This window comes from Hypoxylon trugodes (assembly GCF_022578975.1).
Source record: "Hypoxylon trugodes strain CBS 135444 unplaced genomic scaffold F4822scaffold_5, whole genome shotgun sequence".
In the NCBI taxonomy this organism is placed as follows: Eukaryota; Fungi; Ascomycota; class Sordariomycetes; order Xylariales; family Hypoxylaceae; genus Hypoxylon; species Hypoxylon trugodes.
The window spans coordinates 1,004,308-1,022,548 of record NW_026250020.1 but is presented as its reverse complement, the minus strand read 5'-3'; the positions used below and the strand labels follow the sequence as shown (position 1 = coordinate 1,022,548).

The window sequence follows — 18,241 nt, the reverse complement described above, 5'->3', positions numbered from 1 at the left end:
GCTTCCCAAAGAGCTTGAGGTAATAATCTCGTAGTCATGGAAGATGGGAAGGCGCTCACTGGCTGAGGACCAAGGAAGCGAGACCCTCCATTCATTCATCGATTGAACGTATGACGTCACCAGCTGGTAAACAGTTAAGCTCGGGTGGGTTATGCATATCTTATGAAATCTAATTGGTTGCATACCGTAGGTACATGACCCACATGCCTATTTCTCACATACTTAAAAGTACCTTCGTTCGGCTAATGGGAATAACATCAGCGACGACATCACTTCTCCACCTTACAGTTACACTTTACTATTAACTCTCGCATCGTTACTATGTTATTTCAAGATATTTGTTCGTATTAATTCCAATTTGGTATTTTAATACGCTACTCAGTTGAGAATTTATATATTTTTATGTTCAACGCGAACTCTAGCATTTCTAGCTTTAGCAAGCTAGTGTGGAGCTCACGATAGTATTGCCGAGGCTTCATTCTTACAGCATTTGCTTTTGGAAAGTACATCGACTTTTCTAGAAAGTACTTAGGTACTTTAGTGCATCTTATGTAGTGTTAAGCCTTTTTTTTTTTTTTTTGTTGAAGAAACATTTCAATTCCCTATCACAATATTTCTCCATCACAATATATTTGTCGTGAAAATCCGGATGGTGAGGATGTATTAGATGAGAGCCAAAACATCACTCTTATAATGGTATATCAAATCATAGCCATTCGTTATACTATAACCGTCACTCGAGCCAGCTAGCTTTTAGAACTCATATATCCCATCAACGACCAAGCTCATACTCTATTACCCTTGATGAAATCCTACCTTTCATAAGTTTCTCATGAGTCAAACTATCCTTCATTGCCCACTGAAGCACATAACAATAAATTGCCAAATGATTAAGGGAATACCATTCTATCAAATAAATCGCAATATACATATAACTTCACTGAGCTTTTCTAGTCCTCATGGTATATGCCCTCAATTCCCATGGAAAGTCAGGATTCCTCTCTTTGAAATTCGTATCGAGCCCCCCTTCAATCCTCAGACTGCTCGCCAGGTAAACTCTCGCTCTGTAAATGAGAGACTGGTGCGTAACTATATTATGCATGGGCTTACCATCCATAGAGTTTGTCTCCATGAAGCTATCTCAACCTCAAAACATCTGCGTAACTATAATAACCCTCAGACCTCTAAACATGTTCCTACTAATAGCGTATAGGCTCAACTATATATACTATTGAAGTCTATCTCCTGATATCACAAAAAAAAGCCGCCCTTCTTCACTATCGAATGCTATAGATTCATACTCGGGCTAGAGAGGAAGACATATAGTTGAAAATAGTTCTCTGGTCCCCTAAGAAACACAAGTAAAGGCCGAGGTTGGTACGGCTTGGTGTAGTGGTTAATTCCACTGCCTAGGCCCTTGGGTTCGATTCCGAAGGCGGTCATTCATTTTTTTTGTATTTTCTTTCTTTTTGGTGCCATCGAAACATTTATCCCCTAATCTCATAACTAAACACAATCTAGAGAATATGGATTTCGGTAGGTGTATTTTTATGTTTCTGAATATTATTTACTTGGTAATAAGGTAGGGAATTAACTGAATTGTTTGGTGTTGCCCGATTTTAGTTGACTAAGATTGAGTATCATCGAGTATCGTGATATGTGATATTGAGCCGAGGATGAGATGTGACAATCGGAAAGCTCGATCCGCTAAAACCTGAAAAATATGGCCACCATAAAAAATATCAAATAGGAACTCGATATTAGACATGGTAGTATTCTTGTATAACTTTTCGCGTAAGTCACTAGTTGTATGCCACGATGATTGCTAAGTCGATATCATTGGAGACTTGATCACAACTCGTTGTTAAACAGGTAGATAGACAAACTAAGGCAACTATATACTAAATAGACGTATCCCTATTCATTGCTGTACTTGAGTTAAGCCAAGATAACCTGTATAACTGCGTTGATTCATGTTCCAAGACCCAAGTGCTACGTGAGGTTGTGCTTGCCTAGGAGCACGATATAACCACTTCTTCACCTAACACGAATCTCCGGGGAACGGCTGACCCAAAGACAATTTTATGTAACCAGGACCCAACGGCTCGAGACTAACACCATTGTGACTATCTTGCCATTAGTAGCCGACGGCTCCCTTTGATATTTAATATCTACGAATTAAACCTCATCCCTTGCTCCTTACTCAAGTTAACCAAGCTGACCAAGCAAATCAACCTAACCAAGATCCCTAAGAACCTCCTACCACCCTCCCAACACAACTCCTTACCTAGGTCATCGTACCCACGCATCCCATCTGCATCACCTGACCAGACCAACAGATCCCTACCTTCGCACTGCATATCGCGGTACCCATCCGGACCGGGTCACCGCATAACCACCTAGTACAAATTCCCAAACCCAAATCTACCCATCTCCTTACCTATCTCCTCGTACAAGAACAATAACCCACCTCCCTTAGCACCCCCTAGATAAAGCAATGCAAGGAGCCATCTACGGCACATACACGCGCGGAACACCCGCATGTGCAGGAAGCGCTAATCTCACATTCAGTGGATGGCTCTTAGTGTATTGCCGGCGCTATAGCGCTATAAACCCGAGTAAACTACCACCTCCTAAAAATCGTAACCGGATCCGGCCTACTATAGAGGAAGGACAGAAGGAATTTGGTACGGCAGACGATGGATGCACGTAATAAGGATTCGAAATACCCATCCCGTCTCGCGTAACCTAACGATGGATGGGGGATTGGGATGAGTGTAAGGACCCGACATATGTAAGCCTCGGAATGCTATATTGCTGCCACGTCAACTCCAGGTCATTGTACCTACCTTCAATAGATTGTATCTTCATGTCTACCGCAAGAATTCTAACAGACTTACCAGGCTACGGATTAGAATTCCACAAGTTTAGATTCAGAAGCACGATACTAGCAAGCATATGGAAACTAGAATTTAGAAGTGAGAGGCAGTTATTTCGCCCAGTTCAATTGAACGCATAGAATGTATGGTAAAGTAGAGACACCAAAAAACACAGTATGTGCTCTCCTTATAATGTTTAAACAAAAAATAATAGGTACGCCGTTTGCCATCGAGAAACAGCCATTATCTGGTGTATTCTCCCTGTTATTTCAGCGCCAACCTTGCGCTGCCCGCCCATAATATGATTTCCTATACACACAAAAATTTCCCACATACATCTTTCCATCACCCCGAAGAACCCCAGTGATGCGCGCTTTGACCCATTTCGGTAAGAAACCTTTGCCGGGGGGAATAATACGAAGAAATCGACTGGTATCTCTCGTCCCTCAAACCGTAATACAAGGAACAGAAAAAATGGCTGCGGATAAAAAATGATGATGACATGAATAATGAGCCCTGTAGTATTTGCAGCCCCGGAAAAAGCACCGCGCGAACCAACTCCCATCTCGTGCCACGAAAGCTCGGAATCGAATAAGACACCCGAGTGCCCACACCCAATTCCCGTTGCTTTGTGTCGAGATACTCTTTAACCCGGATATCTCTCATGAAAAAAAGACCCTTGCCGAGTGGAACAACTCCGCCCCGATGGAAGAAAACCACCTTTGCCTGCTTTAATGAAATAGAGACCGACCCCACCGCCTCGTCGCCAAACACTTGTTCTATATGTGTAAGTGGTATTCTTTTTTTGCTCGAATGTCATGACCCGTGATGACTCTTTATCGTACCGCTCCCAGATTGAACCCGATGACTCCGTTGTGTTGTCGTGAACACCGATGCAATTACGAAATGCAAAAACCGCCGTAAATTAAAACGCCCATTCGCGAAAAATCCAAATAGCCCCCATCTTTCGAGGTCGGAACACCGTGGTCATAGTAATTTTTCCTTTTTGAAACCCAACAGAAAACATGAGGTATCGATTATCTTCAATGCCAGCTGCGCCCATCGTTAAATTTGCGCATTTGAGAAAACAAGTCTTAACGATGAACACTAGTTATATGTCGAATAAGGATGTTTATACAGGGAGAAAGTGGAGTAAAAATGATTGTGATGAGTCCGCAGTCGAGCCCTAAAGTGACCTGTGTGAAGATGTGATTTTGTCGATGCCTGCATGCCCGTGCCGGAGCCCGCCCAAGATGAACAGCTAATTTGATGTAGCGAATGACTTCTAAACGGAAAGTAGAAGATGTTCATAACAATCGCAAACGAGTGTGTAGATGATGAGTCATCTCGATGCCCGAAGAGGAAGCGAGACGTCTCGTCATCTACCAGCGTCTACCGATGTGTTGCATTCGGGCGGGCGATACTGATGGCGGCGGGCTAGACATGGTTAGGCCATTCGCAGGGTTGATGATAGGAATAGCGTTGCGCGCCCGGGTGGCGGCGGGAGCATGCAACTTTAGGGTCGACTGCTGACTCTGGAAAGTTGGAGGGATGAAAGCCGGAGAGGTTGAGTTGAGAGAAAAGTGAGAAGCAACTTGTTGGGGGTGTTGCGTAGGAGAAGCATTAGGTGAGTTGCTGGACAGTGAAGATCGGTCGGAAGAAGCGCTGCTTATTGACACAAGCTGCAGAGATGACCTGATTAGTTACCTTGATCTAAAGAAAAAGACATGGGATCCATGGATTACTATAGCGTCGAATGTGTAACAACACGACGTGTTGTTATTACAACAATCATTGCGCTTCAGGTAGACTTACATCAATTTCTGTCAACAACTTAGGGCAAAACTCCATATCGTCTTCGAGGTCGAAGGAACGGCTCGCTTCAAACTGTGATCGGAAAGCAGATACAGAGGCAGACTCGCTCAGTTCCTTCATACTCCTTACACCTCGAAACTGTTTTTGGGAGTTTTGTGAGACTGATAATCTCGGTGCCCTTCGATTTCGGCCGCCATGGTGGTTGTGCGAAACCGAAGAGGTAGGTGCCGTAGGTTGATGATGACCGTATTGATAATAAGACATTATGAATTTAATTGTTCCCTAAATTGGGGGATATTGAAGTTGTGTATGATTTTCTCACGTAGGTCGTCGTGGATGGCAGAGAGTGGTTGGACCGACAGAAGAGATGTTGGGTGGCGGTGTGTGTGTGTATGTGCGTTGTTGGACTGGGTTGGGGGTGGTTCAGTTGAAATTGCCGAGCTTTGCGCTATTAAAAAACCAGCTCGCTTTTTTAAAAGACAACAATGACAAACTTGTCTAGGCGTTTTCTTAATTTTTGTAGATTGAGATGGGATAGGATGAGCTTTGAAGAAAAAAGTATTGTCAAAGGTTTCAAAATTGGGTGTAGAACGGTATGTTGGATTTCTGGGTTAGGTTTTTGGAGTAAGATGTGTTTGTAAGGTAGGTTAAGGGAAAATAGGGCGAAGTGGTGGGATCGATAAGAGTGAATTGAATGATTGAGAGAGAAGGCGGGAAAAGAGAAGGGCAAGCTGTGATTCGGAGAAGGCGAAGGATTTTGTTGGACGGACAAGAACGCAGAGAAACAGAAGAAGGCGGCAAAGGAGGGTGTGGATCCCAAGACCCGGGGGGTTAACGCTTGGGTCGCTTTCTGGACCAAGAACCAGAAGACCCAGATCTAAACCTAAAAGATAACTAGCGGGCCAACAACATTGGGCGGAAGCTGCCTGCAGAGACATTGATGTAAGACTGCGCAACCTGTACATCTGTACAAAGGTACATACCGTACATGCCTGTTGCAGGGCCACCGGGGTTTCCTCGTTGATGGCCGGGTTGGAAGGGGTGGGTGGGTTTTGGAAGGGGTTAAGATGGGTCCCTTTTAGTGCTTTTAGTGGACAAATCAAAAGTGTTGGCGAATAAAATTGAACTTGCCACCTGGGATCATTGGATATACCCATGCTAACGCTAATACAAAGATAGGCTAGCGTATAGACAAGCCTAGCCGATGGCGCTGCTTCGTTGCTTGCAGGAATGTCACAGTGCCAATCCTTCTTGTTATGCAGAACCGGCTTGTCTATCCTTTACCTATCCCTCCCCCATTCTCTCCATTCTCGTCTCTCCTTTCGCAAACCCATACGGTGTTTTTGGTACTGGTTGCTAAAACTAAAAACTAAATTGCTGGCGCTGGAGGTGCTTGAATTTTTTGGTGCCACTCACCCGACACCAGATGTCCGCTGCAATGCGATCGCCAGCAGATGGGCTGCCGATTAATTTACCGTAGCGAAGTTACAAGCCATAGGAATTTTTGGGAATAAAGGGAAAATTATGCATAAGAACCTGCAAACTGCGCCCGCTGGTAGTGGGCGAGGGCGAGGCTGGAAGGGTAAGGGGCAGGCAATTTGCTCATTTGCAGCTTTTGCAGATATGACATCCAATGGAGGCCTTTCGTTTCATTATTCATTCATTTACTTGCGTACAGTATACGGTTACTAGCGATGTACTATGTGTGCATCAGGAGACTCGACACAAATTGAGTATACTCGTACGTACGCAGACTATGCATACCTACATATTGTGTTATTATCTGGTGGGTCGATCGAGAACGGACGGACGGGTCGTCAAAATCAATCATTCGATCTCGCTTGAATTGCGAATGCCTTCATCTCATGTTCGGATTCTATAGTCCCTAAAATTCATCGTTGCCGTTGTCTTAATACTGACAATAATATGTTGTTATGAACCCACAATCATGAGATCAAGTAGATACGTATGCAAAACCCTTAATGACTCAAGTTTGAGTCTAGTATTTACTCGCAAAAGTGGATTCAATTTCCTTCTTTCTGTAATGAGGACCTTTAGGACGATCCAGCCTTGTCGGTCAAGGTCATTTTTGGTAAATTGTTGACCTGATCAGTTTTACTCCTTGATTCAGGGGCAAGTTCACAATACAGAGAGGGGTTACTCTTAAACAGGTAAAGACTGAAAGAGGTCTTGGTATTAGGTATGCAATTTGACGTATCGAATTTCTTTCCATTTTCAGGCTTCGTTAGAAGCTTTCATTTTCAATCTAGAAAAGGACAATGTTCCATATTCGGTCGAGTATTTGAGACTAGACGTCAAGCGTGCCCGCATGCTCCTACGTATACATCCATTGGAGCGAGTCCAGCGTGTCTCTTTGACAACAGCGTAGACATCCGCCATGCAGCGGGGGGATTCCTTACGTAGCGTAGGTACCAGTTTGAGCCAGTTGGGAGGGAGGCAACTTCGGTCCTTTGGCCAGCGTGGGATGTAGCCCTGTTAGGGACCGTGGCCACTGACACTGTGACTATGGTATATTTTGGGTCTAAGCGTTCAAAACCCCCGTCTAGCGGTGGAGCGGGTTATGGATCTTCGGACTGGAACTTTTCCCTATTCGTAGATTTGCCAGGATTGCACATAATCAGTTCTGCAAGCCACTGTAGCGGTGCGAGTGGAACTCGGCTTGGGTCTGCTTGGTCTCGTGCAGCGTGAGACTGCTTGGGGTTTGGGACAACGGGGGTAATGCTGGCCATTTCCTCTTTCATTAGGCAGCTAAGCAGACGACTGACTTGCCTTGCCTTGCTCTGCTCTCTTTTTAGGTATTACCTACGGGATACACTTGGCAGCTGGAGGGCAGGCGGCAAAAAGAGGGAACTCAGAGTTCTGACAGTACCCTAAGTACCCTAAGTACTGTCTTGCCCGCTCGCACAAGTAAGAAGTGTAAGTACTCGAGGTAGGGATGTTTGAACAACTTCCCGCGCTCCTAAAAGCTGACAACAGCATTCCTATTCTTTGTCCTGCCGTTTCATTTCTCGAAGCTGACCAGTTGCTATGCTTGCCGGACAATGTTGCGGAAAGTTATGATTCCAGGCGCTTGCTTACCTGAAGCTAAACGTAATATGCGCTGCCGATCTCTATTCTGTTTTCGAATAGGCATGGCCGTAAGACGTAACCACAAATTAGCAAACCTACCCGGTCCATCGTAGTCTTCGATAGGTTGGACAGTAGGTTGCTTGTCTGCAGCTGTGTGAGATAACAGAATGGATCGTCGGGGGGCAAAAAATCTGATTGACTGGCTAATGGTTGCCCAACGGGAGATGCATGTTGCCGCTATGTGCAATGAACATGTTTTTGGTGCCTTTTTTCGTCCCTGAAGACTAGAGCCTAGAACTTTTACAGATCCTTAGAAGGGAAAGACCCAATTCTGTAGAGGGGGTCGAGATGCAGTAGATGCACATAGCATCTTGTGTTCGTTCGTGTTGAAGATCCGACTTGCTGACAAGTAGGGATATTGATGACCTCGCCCTCCTGTTCCAGTGGGACATCTTACCTACATAGCAGCCGCGTGTGACGAAAGCGGCAAATAAGAAAATCTCCATACGGTTAGAGATATGAATGAGGCAATATAGTAGAGGTGTTCATCGTCCCTCTGGTCGCATTAGTTTCATCTTTCTAGACCATTCTAACCATTCGATATGTCTTCGGACTTTGCTGTCGCGAATATAGGATCGTCACAGTCCTACACCACAGTTGCTACCATACGTACTTGGCAGCCCTGGGTAGGTCTACCAGTCGTTCCGACAGGGCGATGATCTTGCAGATTATTAGGTCGCAATGGAATGTAGAAAAGAAGGACGCCGATTTGTTCCTAGACCGAGGTCACGGGGTAGTAACTGCTACTATCTTTAGTCCCGTTGACTCTGCCCTTCTGCCAGAAATGAACGAATAATAAAACATGGAGAGCGGGTGATTCCGAATGTGGTAGATGTACCGACGCAGGAGATCCCGGACCTGGTTCGTATCGAAATTTGTGGCTGTTGTATCAGGTGTTGCTCTTTCTCAGCCTCTGTTGTTAGCTTGACGAAAATTATTATCTGGAGTTGGTTTATGTAATTGTTACGAGTTGAAGATTACTTTAGTTTCAATGTTTTCTAGATTTTCGTAGAAACTCTGATAATAGAGGCGGACTCAAGTAGGCAGGTCCTTTCTGGTCTGTCACTTCTTCATGCTGTGTTACCGAACACCCTCCTGCCTCCCCCTCACCCCTGCCATAGCCCGGCAATCCTCCGCAAATACAAATGGGAGCATGGACCAATTCCAAATGTATTTTAGGTTTTTAGGAGCATTAGACCGTTTCCGTTTTTTACTTCGTAGAGGAAACCACCGCCACATACCGCTTGTCTGTGCTTTATGCAAGCAAGCAGAAAGACAACCTTAATATTCTGTATTAAGGTACGGTACTAGCCTATTGGACCCCAAACTTTGCCCGTGATGATTTACGGAATACACAAGAAACGGGGAATGGGGATTATCAATCTTACAACATTTCCAAACTTTCCCGCATACTCCACGAAGCTTGGCTTTGTGGGATGTAATTACATCGCTTACGGCGGTGCCGCATCTCTGCACATCCCCAAACAACACTACGACCATTTGATTATGTGTGTACTGTACGTATGTATAATAACTAGGATAAGATATGAAAAGGTAGGTAGCATTGGACCGAGAGATGATGATGATGACGATGCTGCCCAGATGGTGATAATTCTGTCTTGCGGGGAACCTTACGTGCGCTGTCCTGTGGGATGCACAGTCCATGGATCTTATTCAGCCACCCTCCTGCATGTCAATATTTGCGGGTCAACAACAATGCCCAGTTGAGGGCTTGAAGATGGAGTGTAAGGTACAATTCTATTCGATGCAAGGGACATACGCCACTAGCTTGCTTTCCCTAAGATCCCCAGCCTCTGGCGAGGCCAAAGTCCAGCCACGTGCATTAATCAAGGCTCCCAAGACAACGGATCGTTAGACGCTCGAGAATGGATACTTGCATCCTTCTAAGTACCTGACATAACTGTGGGAATGGGGAATCCAAGTCTCGGTATATCGTATCTCCAACTAGGATTCATTCCAAGACTTAAACCCCTTGCTATTCAATTTATATGGCTAGTATTCCTGTATATCTAATATAGATGAGACTATAAACTATGTATTATCATAACTATCATTGCTCGAGTGTCACTGTTAAATATTTTAAGGCGCATGGCTATAATGAATAGATGCTTGATGAATACTCATGGCTTGGATAGTAATCATAACTTGATATTCCTATGTTTCGCTAACCTATGCGTCCCTGAAAAGTTATGCTCATCGCTATGCTGGACCCTTTAGCCTTAAAACCATTTATTGGCGCGATTCTTAATGCTTGTCCAAACTTCTGGCCTTAACGAATCTATTGATTTGCTCCCGGGTCATTTTATCGTTATACTGCTCGTGACATTCGTAAAAAGAAATCAGTTCCTGCGTGCAGTCTATCATACCCTCAATGTCCACGTTACTCTCGGCTAGAAATGCCGCGAAGCGTTGCACTTTGCCTACTCGTGCTTCCTGTTGTTTGTCTTTCTCGGTAGCACCCGGAGTGGTCTGACCACTACCGCCGGCACTGCCACCTTGTCGACTTTGTTGAGCTTGTGATAATGTTGCTGTTACTGCAGCCATGTTTACAGCAGCAGCAGCAGCGTTCCCCCCACCTGGTACTGGATTTGGACGGAGAACCAAAGCTAGGAGAATCGCTGTAAGAGCAATGATATGTGGAGCATATAGAAGTGGTAGGTCTGTCATATAGTGGTCGTTGATGACTGAAAGGGCGAGGTTGATTTCGTCCGGGGTGAGATAGAAGTCGGATTGGAGATTTGTTAAGGTTCGATACGGTTGGTGAACTATCAACTGCGAATTCATTTCTGAAATCAGGAAGAATTCGCATTCGCCGACACGCGAAACTTCAGTGTGGAGTAAATCTATACCAAGCAAACCAGTTAGTTCGAGACCTCCGTTGAGTCAACAGAAAAAGCCGAGCGTACCGGGCCAGAGCGAACGCGACTCCGTAACGAACATCCTAATATGTTGCGGACATTCTTCCATCTTGCAGGCTAAGTATAATGCAGTAGTAAGGACGAGGTAGGGATTTGTGCGACGTATTTCGACTTTGCAATAGAATCGCTTGACGTATAACTGGGCTGTGGCGACGGCTTGCTGTTTGATATTGAGCCTCTTACTCAGACGACCGATCTCTAGCCAACAACAATCGTATTAACACTTAGCCAAACTCCGTGACGATCAGGTTTCTCACGTTGGTTGAAGTAGATGCTGAGGTGCGTCCTTTGTGGCAAAGGGAACATCTGTACTAGGGCCTGTTCGCTTTTCTCGAGCTCGTCGCGCATCTGAGCGAGTTCATCTTTCGAGAACTGCCAGAAGCGCCTTTGGGTCGACTCCCAGTAGTTGGCCGCCATCGCTGCTGTGGAATAAATTGGCCTACTCCAGCTACCGTGGGGTAGGGAGGAAAAGTAAAAGAAAAGTTTAAGATAATCCCAACATTAGAGTAACATAACGGGGTTTGGCAAACCCCAGCCCTATGAGGCTGATTGGAAAGGGCTTACACGAAGCCAAGGCTGAGGAGAGAAAGGAAGATTTATTAAGATGGTAGTATTGTTACGAGCCTATGAGGTAGTAGATCTACGGATCTAAATGGACATTGGTGCGTGCTTAGTGCATTAGTGTATGGAGTTAGCACTGTACGATCACACTTAAATAAGCTGTCGTCACACAGTCTAACCAGCATTAGCTCGCACTGGAAAAGTCGTCATCCAGTGAGCTTCGTTTCTTATCGGCTTATCGTAGTTTTGCAAATTGGCTTTGACAAGGATTCCCTGTTCCCCGGTAATCCTTTTTTTGCGGGACAACCGTCATTTCTCGCGTCCGCTAAGCCGTATGCCCGTCCATCCCCAGCCAGCCTTGGAAACTGGAAACCTGCATTGCATTGTACAAGAAAAACAACAACAACAACAACTCGACGTCGATAAGTCATTCTTCGAATTCGACTTGTTTGAGGGTATGATCTCAGACAAGCCTAAACCACAGGCCCCGACTATAATGCCATATCCATAGTATCCGATGACCAGCTTTGCGATCGCTTCTTTTCCCCCCTCGTCCCCTGATGCGCCCGTCACGATAACAAGAGCATGGACATTCCCAAGGTAATAACTGAGCTAGAGATGGAGATGGATGAATCGCAAAACCAACGCGACGCCCGTGTCGAGCAGCTTTGGCGAAAGCTAGATTACCAAGGCACCGGAGAGTTAGACTGGAAGGGGTTACAAAAAGGACTCAGGAGAATCGATCACCGTTAGCAGCCATATCCCGCCCTGGCCGTTTTGGTACCTAGAACGCTTTGCGACTAACATAATATGGTAGCTTTGAAAAATGCCGATGACATGCTCAAGACTATTATTCGGGTTGTAGATACAAATGGTGATGGCAAGATTCAGTATGAAGGTCGGCAGAACCCCCCACCAGGCTCTGCCCTTTAGATCGTAACTCCTCGCTGACCGCATTGGATTGGATGTAGAATTTCGAGTCTTTGTCGAGGCCGCTGAGCGCCAACTTTACGTTCTTTTTAAATCTATCGATCGGGATCAAAATGGGAAGATAGACAAGGAAGAGCTTCACCATGCCGTGCAACGTGCTGGTCTAGCGGTGCCAATGCGCCGCCTAGACGAATTCTTTGAGAATATCGACCATAATCGTGACGGCTTCATCACCTACGAAGAATGGCGGTTAGTTCCCCCCTTTTAATCCTATTTCCCCCTACGAAGCCTCGTGATTTTGAGGGATTAAATTTCCACCCGGAGTAAAAACTATTAGAATTATTCAGATGTTTGTCATGTGGCTTTTAAGACAAGGCTGCATTTTCCTACTGTAGTCATTTTTTATTTTATTTTAAACAAGTGGTCAGATCACAAGGACTAAAACGAGGCCGTTAAAATTGGTTACAACTTATTTAGACTGTGTCCGATCGCTTCGTCACATGAAAAAAAAACCCACTGACAAGTCACAACTAGGAACTTTCTTCTTTTTATGCCCAACACCGACTCAACCACAACACTGCGGGCAGTTTTCACATTTTATTCAGATATTCTCACTCTCAATTCTGAAGGTGACTCAGTAGTCAGCGAGGAAACCCTTCAAGGCCTAGGTACGAATCTTCTCTACACCCTCTTTGGTTCAATCTTAAGGCTCGCCTCTCCTGAAATACCACCGGATGAATCTTCCACTTCTCAATCCTTATCTTCACCTTCGTCCCAAGGTGAAGAACGACAGCAACAACAAATACAACCAGAAATCCCAACGGCACATATTAACCCGACATCTAATGACACAATCAATATAACCGCTACTACAGCACCATCCTACACTCATACCGTCTCCGAGTCAGCTGCCATGACTGCTACAACCACCGATGTACTCCTTGGAGCCGAGCAAGCGGATACTTCCACAGTCGAAGACATTAAGATTGAATCTAGCTTGAGTAAAAAAAGCAAAAGATCCGTGCTGATTAAATACATCCCCGATCCAGGCTACTTCATTGCCGGCGCTGTGGCGGGAGGCATATCCCGTACTGCTACTGCCCCCCTCGACCGACTAAAAGTCTACCTCCTCGTAAACACAACCTCGAGCGCCAATGTCGCTGTCGACGCAGCTAAAAAGGGCCAAGCTATCCGTGCCCTAAAGCATGCTGGTAGACCTCTCGTCACAGCGGTTGCTGATATCTACAAGGCTGGTGGTATTCGGGGTTTCTTTGCTGGTAATTATTATCCCATGACCAAATTATTGCGCTACCGCAAAGCTGACTTTATCTATAGGAAATGGACTTAATGTGGTTAAGATTATGCCTGAGACGGCAATCCGAGTATATCCTCCTAGACCATTAAATGAAATGAGAACGTGTACTAACTGCATTTTAGTTTGGAGCATACGAGGCCGCCAAGAAAACACTTGCGAGCCTTGAGGGTCACAATGATACACACCATATCAACCCATACTCAAAGTTCGTAGCCGGTGGCGTTGCGGGGATGACTGCGCAATTTTGCGTATATCCTCTTGATACTTTAAAATTTCGGTAAGCCTTCCCCCCAATTAACTTTCAATCATGCGCTTATACGAATGTTAGTTTGCAATCGGAATATGTCTCTGGCGGTGCTCGAGGAAATGCGCTTCTCTTCCAAACCGCCCGCAAGATGTGGACGGAGGGTGGTGTTCGAGCCGCTTACCGAGGCGTAACTATGGGTCTAGTCGGCATGTTCCCATACTCGGCTATCGATATGGGCACATTCGAGCTACTCAAGACTACCTATATCACATACCGAGCGAAAGCAGCCGGAATCCACGAGGAAGACGCGCAACCTACCACTTTTGCGACGGGTATTATGGGAGCGACATCAGGTGCCTTTGGCGCTTCTGTTGTCTACCCTCTGAACGTGCTTCGTACGCGACTGCAGACGCAAGGTACCAGCATGCATCCAGCACACTATACTGGTATCTGGGACGTAGCGCACAAAACCATCCGTAACGAAGGCTTCCGAGGCCTTTACAAGGGTCTAATGCCGAATCTTCTCAAGGTCGCCCCCGCGCTCAGTATCACTTGGATGGTATACGAGAACGCGAAGCGAATCTTACATCTGAATTAACCAAGGCCAACCCTTCCAACGGAAATCCGGTAAGGCCATACAAAAGCGACTAAAACAAAAAGCATGAATGATGAACAACGAACATTTCAGAGGCGATCCAGTCAAATCTAATCTTCTTAGCGAGGAAATTATATCAAGCCATGGAGGGCAATCAAAAAACTGTTTTTTTCTAGATGGATAGATCTACAAGAGAGGAGGGAAGGAAAGGGGCCGCGATACGATCGATATATCCCACTTGCATTAGCTGGCGTTTTATATAGGCGGTTAGGGAAACCCGATTTTTATTTGTGAAGGTTTTTGTGTGTTGTGTGATGTTGAAGCATCGTAGGAGTATATTTGGGGATGAGAGGAGATATAAAAATTAACGCTAGGCGAAATCAGATCCTTTTGTAACTGGGTGGTTAGGATAGGAAAGTGAAGACGAACATCGTCATTTTGGTTGCAGACAGCTTGTGTGTAGGCTAGAATTCCACCGCAGCTAGTTCTCCCGCAGTATCAATATCGCGAGGATACCCCTTCCGCGGTGAATATTTGGTTATTTTGATTTGTTATTGTGATACATGAGCGCCATGTACTACAGACAAACTCTGAGATCCTCCGAGTTTATTAATTTCTAGTGAGGATTCGGAGTATCATTACCTAGGTACGTATCACAAACAGACTACGAAAGAAGAATTATAATAATTGCTGATTTGCAATCAAGTGAGTCGATTTCTATCGATCTTGTCTAGCTAGACATCTGCCCATGCCAGGGTCTTAAATCTCGCAGCTCTCAAATGCCATTGTGAGCGCACAAGCGAACGTCTTGCCTCGACGATGCTACCTCCGAAAAAAACTTCAAAAACATTCAAAACCCCGAACTCCGAGAAAACAAAAAACATGCGAGTGCCCTTCTTAGGGACGTAGCGCGTTGCTTGCTAACGCGTATCGCAGACCTTCCATTCAACACTTCCTAACTCCATCCAACCTCGCATTCGTAGGGGATATCATAATGATGCAAACCAGGTGAAACCAGACGTGCAATATAATCGCATTGGATTACTCGCGAAACCCTTCCCCCTCCCTTCCAAGAAAATGATGACAAGCGGACTAATCCGCATAACAGATTGCGTAAGCATAAACCCCGAACGCCAGTCCAATGCAATGCTTGATTAAACAGTGGGTGGAAAGAGAATTAATGTAGTAATTGTTGTTCGATGACACTTCTCTTGTATGCGTGTGTGTCTGACGTTGTTGAGTAATAATGTCCTTGTTTGTATAGCTTCTGAAGTATCCGGATATTAATTTATCCTGGTTATAATTTCGATAGGTCGAACGGTCCGGTAAACCCGCCGTTTAGGAGCATTGCCGTGATCCTCCGTCGTTGAAGTGGCATATCCTCGCGTGAGTAGTCGCTGGGATCTAAGCCGAGCGCTAAATAGATAGAATTCGTGATTACGAAGACACCGCAATCGTGACCATTTTCTTGCTTCGGTACCGTGTACTCTTCTTCACGCCATTCTCCAGCAACGTATTTATCCTTCAACAGTGTCTCTACAAAGCCGCGAGCGTGTCGAAGGGAACTTAGGCCGCTTGAATGAAACGAGTCAACATAAGCGATAGAACGGCGTGAAGGCCGGATAATGAGGAGTGTCCAGTGGTTCCTACTCTCGTTGATTGGAATAAGCACTGTGTCAATCCCAAGGAAGTTATCGGGATTGACGCCCCAATTGCGTGATAATCCACGAGGGAAAATATTCTTCTTGTAGTCCTTTATGAAATTTGACCAATACTGAGAAGAAAGGGCGACGCATTTTGGTATGCTGCTCTTCGGGATGACGCCGGCTGCGTCATTGATATATGTTGCAAGGTGGACTAACGTCGCTTGGATCACGTTATCGTTTAGCCACGTTGTTGGCGGTACTAGTTTTGCGAAATCGCGAGGCGTGAGCTCTACACCATCCCGATGCTTTGCCCCTCGCCACTTGTTTTCTTCCGCATAGCCGTTATATATCGCATCTCCAACTCTCTGCGCCCATTCCTTATCCAGGGGAGTAATTAGAGGCGCTTTGGCTTTGCGTAGACCAAGCGGACGGAGACTCTCATTAATGCGTTCCTCCTCAATACGAAGTCGCTCTAAACGTTCCTTCTCAAGCCTCTCATTCTCGAGGCGTAAACGCTCTTGGCGCAATGAATCTAACTCGTACACCTTAGTGTCGTTAGGCGTGAGTCGAATGGCTTCTAAGCCCGGCAGACAAAATTCGTGGTCGTGTTCGAAAAACTCCTGGATGCTGGCATATTTTGGTTTGCCTAAAGGCTTCCAGGTGTGCTCGATGGGCAGTTCGGTTGTTCGTTGGGTCTGTTTCTCGCCTCGATCTTCGAGGGATGGGGTAAAGGTTTGGTTTTGGCTTCGCCTGGATCCATGTTTCTTGATTTTGGGAAACAGTTGGGTGGCTCTTTTGGCAGCGGCCGCGGAATTAGGTGATACCACGGGCGATTGGGATGGCGATGTTTGTAGTCGCATCTGTCGTTCTCCCATGTCTAGCGAATAGTTGGAAGGCGATTCTGTCTTAATATGTCGGTTCTCCGTAACAATAGGGCTATCAATATCCATTGGGTCACCAATGGGTTCAGCAGGGGCGATGATTCTTCCAACTCTTGGTGTTTTGAGGAATCCCTCGCTATCGAGCCGACGGCGCTTCGAGGTAGGTCCGCCATCTTCAATGGTAGATCCTTGATGGTTTGTGGGGAATATTCTGTTGCTGAAAGCTTTAAGGAGGCCGTAAGATGATTCTCGTAGAAAAGAGGCGACATTGTAAAAGTTCGTACTAAGTTTGGTAGGGATGGTCATGTCATGGCCCGTTGGCGTTGCCTCCACCCCATCTTCCTCGTCAAACTCGGATGGCCAGGCACCAGGCATTGGTCTGGGTTGTGGCTTCGGGGCCACGGGCAGTGGATCCCAGCGCGGGTGGAAAACCGAGGGTTCGGGTCTCGATATATATTTTCGAGGACCGGGACTCAAAGGGAGAATATGTTTCGGTGGAGGGAGAATACCGCGAACGGCGTTAGATTGCGTAAGGCGATAGTGTTCGGCGTGTCCAGTAAGACGGGGTTGTACCTAACCCTCCCGGGATACTGGCATCTAAAAGGAAGGTCAGCACGTCTTGCTCAATACAAAGTTGTTCAAAAACACAAGCTAGGAAGGAATAACAACTCATGGGAGGTTAAGTTGGTATTGACTTACAGGTTGGGCCTTTCGTTTAAAGGGCGTCAGCTCATGTGCCGATGGTTCTAGTCCAGTGTACTCTGTCTGCCAGTAGGGTCGCTTCCTCTTCATCAGAAGGCCCTCAGAAGAAATAGGCAAGACGGGCCGTGGTAGATCGGGTACTTGGATGGTTACAGATCGGTTCGATCGCGGTACTCTAATAGTTCGAGTGTGGCAAAAGAGTTCGTCGGAGCTGCCAACGTGGACCGCGAAATCCCTTCCAACCCGCAGCGCTGCGATATTCGCGTGACGGATGATGCGCGCGCGACTTCTGAGGCAGAAATGGCAGTTAGGGAAATGGCAGGGATCTTTTAGATCATGCTGTGACGACGCCATTGTTAATGACTACTTCTTCAGAAGTAAAAATTCAAGTGAATAGGTAGAATGATGAAAATGGTAGAAGTTGTGACCACGGAGATAATGTTTCTGCCGCAGTTGCGATGATGTAAATCAAAAGTGATTTGCTTTGAAAAAGGTTCAATCAATAGATGGAAGGGAGTACACAAGGTAGAACAAGACGTAGAAGCTTTGTGCAGGCACTGGTGGATAGTTGTTTTTTCTTA

At 45.8% G+C, this 18,241-nt stretch overlaps 4 protein-coding genes across 4 annotated transcripts; 1 reads left to right on the top strand and 3 right to left on the bottom strand.

Moving 5' to 3' along the window:
- Positions 1-3,852: 3,852 nt before the first annotated feature.
- F4822DRAFT_247336 (uncharacterized protein) lies at positions 3,853-5,149 on the bottom strand. Its single transcript, XM_051454383.1, has 2 exons — positions 4,695-5,149; positions 3,853-4,561 (listed from the first exon to the last, which is right to left on the bottom strand). The coding sequence occupies exons 1-2, from the start codon at positions 4,956-4,958 to the stop codon at positions 4,262-4,264; spliced, it is 564 nt and encodes a 187-aa protein (XP_051314225.1). The 5' UTR covers positions 4,959-5,149; the 3' UTR covers positions 3,853-4,261.
- Positions 5,150-9,904: 4,755 nt separating this feature from the next.
- Positions 9,905-11,385, bottom strand: F4822DRAFT_247308 (cyclin-C). The gene is made up of 3 exons (XM_051454382.1): positions 11,041-11,385; positions 10,772-10,981; positions 9,905-10,708 (listed from the first exon to the last, which is right to left on the bottom strand). Exons 1-3 carry the CDS (start codon positions 11,198-11,200, stop codon positions 10,110-10,112), a joined length of 969 nt encoding a protein of 322 aa, XP_051314224.1. The 5' UTR covers positions 11,201-11,385; the 3' UTR covers positions 9,905-10,109.
- Positions 11,386-11,929: 544 nt separating this feature from the next.
- On the top strand, positions 11,930-14,434 carry F4822DRAFT_429073 (mitochondrial carrier; the record flags this gene model as incomplete). The annotated part of the gene is made up of 7 exons (XM_051461021.1): positions 11,930-12,092; positions 12,162-12,242; positions 12,316-12,523; positions 12,809-13,551; positions 13,610-13,656; positions 13,712-13,866; positions 13,918-14,434. 7 exons carry the CDS (start codon positions 11,930-11,932, stop codon positions 14,432-14,434), a joined length of 1,914 nt encoding a protein of 637 aa, XP_051314223.1.
- A 1,294-nt stretch (positions 14,435-15,728) lies between these two features.
- Positions 15,729-18,014, bottom strand: F4822DRAFT_429072 (cysteine proteinase; the record flags this gene model as incomplete). Its single annotated transcript, XM_051461020.1, has 2 exons — positions 15,729-17,531; positions 17,658-18,014. The coding sequence occupies 2 exons, from the start codon at positions 18,012-18,014 to the stop codon at positions 15,729-15,731; spliced, it is 2,160 nt and encodes a 719-aa protein (XP_051314222.1).
- Between the last annotated feature and the right edge of the window lie 227 nt (positions 18,015-18,241).